The following is a 6,401-nucleotide window of genomic DNA, read 5'->3' as shown; positions in this document are numbered from 1 at the left end:
ATCCATTTCGAACACTAGATTCTATAGTTCTCTTTGTCTATTTTCTTCCCTTTTTTCTGGTTTCTTGTTTTAGAGCATTCAATATATTTGAGTATTTCCTTTCCAAACAATCCCGATTCTTTCATCTGTAATATTTAAGGTCTTCACCTTTGTCAGTGTTTTATCGTCGGAATAGAAATAGAAAAACAGCCTGCAAAGTTCTCCTGCAGAAACAAAACACCACTACAATACATTAGGAATATGACATAGGAGGTGCACTGTGATTATGTTAGTAGCAGAAAACAACATGCTACAAACGACCTGACTGTTTACCAATAGGCAAATAGTTTCACGTTCATACAGACTATCAAGAAATATGCAAGTATTAAAATAGTGAATTAAAAGTCCATGCATTAACCTGGAAGATGTGAAGAAAATCCGACTGAAAAGTAATGTATATGATCCTGTTTGGGGAAACAAAATACACAAAATATATAGGTCATTAGCTTTTATAAGAATTTCAAAATTTATTTTTCTATCAATAGCAAACTATTTGGAGGTATCTAATTATGCATTGTGTTTAGAAGTCTTCTTTCGAGCAAAGAATGCTCCTGTATGATACTTCTAATTTCCTCATTAAGTTTACTTTTGCTCCAAATAGTGTTTACCACTAGATATAAATAAATTTAAATTACTACTTCTTAATGGGAATAATGCATTATAAAATAATGGAGTTTTCTAGTTATATAGAAATGTGGTCAACCAAGTACCAAATAACTGAAATATAATGAACCATGCAATTTTGATTTGGCTTTGTAGACCTGACATTTGCAGTTCAGTGGGCGACTCAGTACCTTAAATCTCCCCCTAAATCACAGATTTGGAAAGAAGTCACACCTAGGATCAAATCCCAAATTTGCTTCTTTTCAGCTGTGTCAGCAAGTAACTTGACTTTTCTAAGTCACAGTTTCCACATCTGTCAGGCAATCAGTGATAACAAAACTTGCTTCTTGATGCTGTCATCATTAAGTGGCAGATATATGGAAAACACACAACCTCAGTGTCTGGCATTTAGTACGCACTCAATAAATTCAAGGGACTTTATGGGCTATATTTTAATTGTTAAATAATACAAAATATATTTAAACTATTTGTGTGTATTTCTTTAATTGAATTAACTAAAGTTGAGTTAGGAAGGGGATATAGAAAGAAAACATATACAGTCCTGAAAAGGAATTTAGTGCCTTATGGTGTTTGGGAATTGCACTCTATGTCTCCTATCTATTCTACTCTTTCTTATACAAACTCCAACCTTTTACTAACAAAATATAACCAATTATCACTGTCTTAATTATAGATTCTATTCATCTAAAGTGTGTTGATTATGTAATCATAAATATTACCATTTAAACTTTAATAGTAATAACATATCTATTTTTCTTACTAATACTCTAATATCTAATATGTTTGTTCTCTTATTCTTGTGCAATCTTTCCTTGGAACCAGCGGCTGCTTCAAAGAATAAACTTAAAGGTGAGCTCCTATCATTTTGCATGACTCATCGTGATTCATTTTTCTGGTCAGTCATCTAAGCCATCTTAATTGATGGAGCCAATTCTCTTGGTGAAAAAAGTAGTTTCATGTATGGACGTTAGTTGTAAATTCCTACAAATAGAAATATACTGGTTATTTCAGTTATTCAGTATCTGATATATGTCTATGTTTGCATGATTGTGAGTTTGTTTTCTTGTTTTATTTCTCACTTTATTCCAAGTGGAATACAGTGCTTTTGTGCACTAACATTTTGCCTATTGACCCTAGTTTTCTTGATAAAATTGTGAACTGAAAAAAAATACACCAGAAAATAAAGCTGATAGCAAAAGTTTCAAAAGCAAAAATTCATAGAATTACATGAAAAGAAAATATCATCCTTTAAAAAATGAATATTATAAACTCTACATTTCTATTTATGACTTTTCTTCTATTTCCTAGTTGCATTAAGTTGGTATTTGCTAGAATCCTGGAAATATAATTTCATGAGTGAGGATGTGCTTATCTAATGCCAGAATATCTCCCTGAAAGGAAAAAGACTTTTGGCTCAATACATTTTTTTTTTACAAACAGTTTATTGTCACGTTGGTTTTCATAGAACACCCAGTGCTCATCCCCACAAGTGCCCTCCTTCATGCCCATCTCCCCCCTCCCCCCCACATCCATCAGTCCTCAGTTTTTGTCAGCATTCAAGAGTCTCTCATGGTTTGCCTCTCTCCCTTTCCCCCACTATTTCCCCCCTTCTTCTCCCCCTTGGTCCTCCGTTAGTTCCTCCTAATCCTCCTATACATGCAGTCATATGGTATTTGTCTTTCTCTGCCTGACTTATTTCACTCAGCATAACACCCTCAAGGTCCATCCATGTCGCTACACATGGCCAGATTTCATTTTTGTCATTGCCATGTAGTATTCCATCGTATAGATAAACCACATCTTCTTGATCCATTCATCTGTTGATGGACACTTAGGCTCTTTCCATGTTTTGGGCTCAATACATCTTTACGGTTTTGAAAAAATTCAAATATATGTATGGGTTTATAGTTCAAATATATGTCATGGATTTATAGTTCATATGTTTTAATTGTGTACTCTCAAGAGCACTCTATATATTTAATTTTTTCACCTTCTTATATAGCAAAAATATATATGGTTTATCCTTCATTTATCTTTCAAATAGCTTTCATTTATAGAGCAAAACTGCAGTTACCTTATTGGTCATATGTCTATTATCTTCAGTTTCTACATCTACAGAGTTATAAATAACAATAAAAACTTTTAAAGGTTGTGATGGTGGAGTTAAGTAAAATATGTAAAACTGTTTGTAGACTACTATTTAAACAATGCTAATTTCCTTTGTTTTTCACAAACCTAGCTCTTTGTAGAGAATTTCTGAATCTTCATTGTTTAACACTGCTCTGCCTAATACCTTCCTGCATGTGCTCAGGAAGAACAACCAGTAGTTTTGTCTTTTTCACCAATGTCCCATATTCAGATCTGCCACAAGGCCACCCTTTTCTACTATCCATCTCCCTCCAGCCCTGCCTTTCCCCACATTCATATTTTACAGCTTATTTTAACAATATGACAGTTTCATCTTTGAAGTGTTAACGACTCCCTATTTATAAATCTAACCATTTAGTGCGCAACTACCATTTTCCTAGCAATATCCTTGTTTTATAGAACACTGAAGATACAAAAGACAGGTGGCAAAATTATTGTTACCCTGTTTTACCCTCCACTGTAGCCTCTTATTTCAGTTGTTTCAGTAAATACCCTAATAGAATTAGCCAATCCTTGCCACAGTAATTTTTTGTCTGGCAGTGAACAAAAGAAATGTGTTCATATAGCATTCAAGAAATTACTTCATAATGAATGCATGTTTATGAATATATAGCATAATGTATATAATAAAAGCTTAAGAAGTAAGCTTTAAGAATGAAGATTTAAGAACAGTGTATAATAATTTCTTCGTTGTAGTATATAGAACTTGATTGGAAAGAGAGTTAGGGAGAGACATACATATGGAGGTTGAAATACACGTTCTCAGGGAATGCTTTCTGTTGGGGGGTAGAGCTTGAACTGATTCCTGAAGGATGGATAGAGTATAGAGAGAAAAAAAAAGTACATGGCAAAACTAATTTGAAAATATAAGTAAACAATTGAAAGCAGGAATGCGTACAGTCCATTTCAGGATAGTGAGGACACCTTTTGAATGAAATCTATGTTTTTATGAGAGTGAACAGGCAATTGTGTGATTATGAGTCTTACTGCATGTGATTACATAAAACCTCTTGTAATAATCACATCTATGGTCACTGGATAATTCTTAAAAACAACAGGTGATAATTCAATTTAAAATAAACAGGTTAAAAAACATGAAGTACAGGAACCAACTTTTAATTGGAAGATTATAGCCATAAATTATGTTACAAATGCCTGTTAAATCATGTCAGGATTCAAGCTGGCTAGGAATTTGCAATGCAAACATATTCCTATGCCTAATTTAGTACTTCTCAGAAAGACATTCCTATTGTCCCACCCCTATCTATTTTATTTGAATCTCCTTTCTCCACCTGTATAGAAGACTACAGGAGGTTTAAGGACATAGTTTAACCTATGCCTATATTTTTGCATCTCCAAAGTGTTATGGAGACACAAAATGATACTTTCTAAAAGGAACTGTGCCTCAAGTAGAAATGGAAAATTTATTTCTAATGATGGATTGAGACAGATGTGTATTACGTAGAGATAACAGAGAGAACTACTCCATGTTTTTATTGTCCAATTTCCATGTCAAGGCAAGTGGTCTTCAGACAGGAAAGAAACAAAATGTAGGAAAGAGGAAAAGAAAACCCAAGGTAATTTAAGGGCAGTTGGTTGCTTAAAAATAGTTTGTTTCTCCTGACCCAAACAAAAACATATCCCAGGGAACCAAGGGAAGTATTGGAGAAGATCCGGTCTCATTCATTTATCCTTATGGAATCATCCAAATGTGGAGAGCTTCCCGGATATTGGAAAGAAGAATATGTCTTGATTTTTTTTTTTTTAAAGGAAAAAAGATTACATTCCAGAAACCATAGACTGGAAAATTTGACATTAAATGCCCAGTAACATTTTTTTAATTTTTTTTTTTTCTGAGAGAGTGAGAGAGAGAGACAGTATGAGCAGGGAGGGTCAGAGACAGAAGGAGATATAGAATCTTAAACAGGCTCTGGGCTCTGAGCCAGCTGTCAGTGCAGAGCCCGACGCGGGGCTCAAACCCACGAACTGTGAGATCATGACCTGAGCTGAAGTCGGAAGCTTAACTGACTGAGCCACCCAGGCACCCCGTATTTTAAAATAAGACTCTAAACAGCAATTTATGAGTGTTTAGATTAAAAGAGAGTTCGTGGAGTCAGTTAGCAGTTATTAGTAACGGCATAGGAAATTACCCTAATTTTCTCCCACTCCTTTTTTTTTTTATAATGGTTGGTATATCAGTATCTGAGGGCAATAGTATAAACATAATATATCTGAATATCATCAAATCTTGTAGCAACTAAACCTTTCCTTATCTGTGCAGAAACTGTCATTCTGAAGATCATTAATTATTCTTTACTGGTCAAATTCAATGGTGGTTTCCCAGTCCTCATATTGCTTATTTTTTCCTGCTGAATATATATATCTTGATATTATGTATATGTATATATTTCCCTTGGTTTTAGTGCCTCTGTATAGATTTCATTTTCTTCTTAATTCCTCTTTGCCTTTCTTTCTAATTTTCTATCTTGTTTTGGAATATAGTTTTCATTTAGGTGGTATCTTTGATCTCTCAAGAGATTGCTTGTTGCTGTATTGGTCCAGTTCTTTATAGCCTCTTGGGGAGATGAACTTTACTTGTTACAAAATAAAGGAAGCAACTATTTTCTAGATGAATATGTACCCACAACCAACCTCCCTCGACCACTGTTTATTAAGAGAAAGACAAATGATCCAATCAAATTCCTCTCCTGAAAACTTACAACTGGAAGAGGAGGGTGGGAGTGGCACCTGGGTGGCTCAGTCAGGTAAACATCAGATTCCGGATTTCAGCTTAGGACATGATCTTACTGGTTGTAAGGATTTTATTTTTAATGTTTTTTATTTATTTTTGAGAGAGAGAGAGAGAGACAGCATGAGCAGGGGAGGGTTAGAGAGAGAGGGAGACACAGAATCTGAAGATAGACTCCAGGTTCTGAGCTAGCTGTCAGCACAGAGCCGGACGTGGGGTATGAACCCACGAATCGTGAGATCGTGACCTGAGCTGGAGTCGGTCACTTAACCAACCGAGCCACTTAGCCACCCAGTCGCTCCTTACTGTTTGTAAGTTTGAGCCCTGTGTTGGGCTCTGCACTGAGAGCGCAGAGCCTGCTTGGGGTTCTCTCCCTCCCTCTCTGTGTGTGTGTGTGTCTCTCCCAAAAATAAATATATAATTAAACTTAAAACAAAAAAAAAAAAAGAGAAACTGAGAAAGGGGGAAGGAGAGAATAGGAAAACTGAAAGGAATAAGAAAAAGGAAGAGAAATGGGAATGAGTTTGTTATACTTTGTGGTAATAAATTTTGTAGGTAAAACTGAATGAGGAGAAGAATTAAATTTGAAAAAAAGAGAAACAGGAATGTACAAGGAGTGAAAGGAAAGAGAGTGCCCTCATGGTGCCCAGTTCCCTTGTTCTAATAAAAGATTCTATTTTATCCTTGCCCTTTGGGTTTAAGACACAGCTCTCTTGTAGTTAAGCTTTCTAGATAGATTTCTTTTGGTTGCAGTCAAAAGAGAACAGATTAATATAATCACCTTCTTCCTCTGAAGAGTTCTTAGTTGATTTTTGTTAACACTTCTCTAAACTTGGTCTTC

General features: G+C 35.0%; 1 protein-coding gene across 1 annotated transcript in view; it reads left to right on the top strand.

The window, feature by feature from the left end:
• Nucleotides 1-1,442: 1,442 nt before the first annotated feature.
• The window catches only part of CADM2 (cell adhesion molecule 2), a 325,806-nt gene continuing 320,847 nt past the window's right edge, over nucleotides 1,443-6,401 (top strand). The window contains exon 1 of the mRNA XM_077774848.1: nucleotides 1,443-1,512. Within this exon, the coding sequence (XP_077630974.1) occupies nucleotides 1,443-1,512 (70 nt within the window). The remainder of the gene's footprint in view (nucleotides 1,513-6,401) is intronic.

The sequence above is a fragment of the Crocuta crocuta genome, unplaced genomic scaffold (genome assembly GCF_008692635.1).
Source record: "Crocuta crocuta isolate KB4526 unplaced genomic scaffold, BGI_CrCroc_1.0 scaffold6, whole genome shotgun sequence".
Lineage (NCBI taxonomy): Eukaryota > Metazoa > Chordata > Mammalia > Carnivora > Hyaenidae > Crocuta > Crocuta crocuta.
Note: the sequence above shows the minus strand (reverse complement) of the source record. Positions and strands in the feature narration are given on the sequence as shown.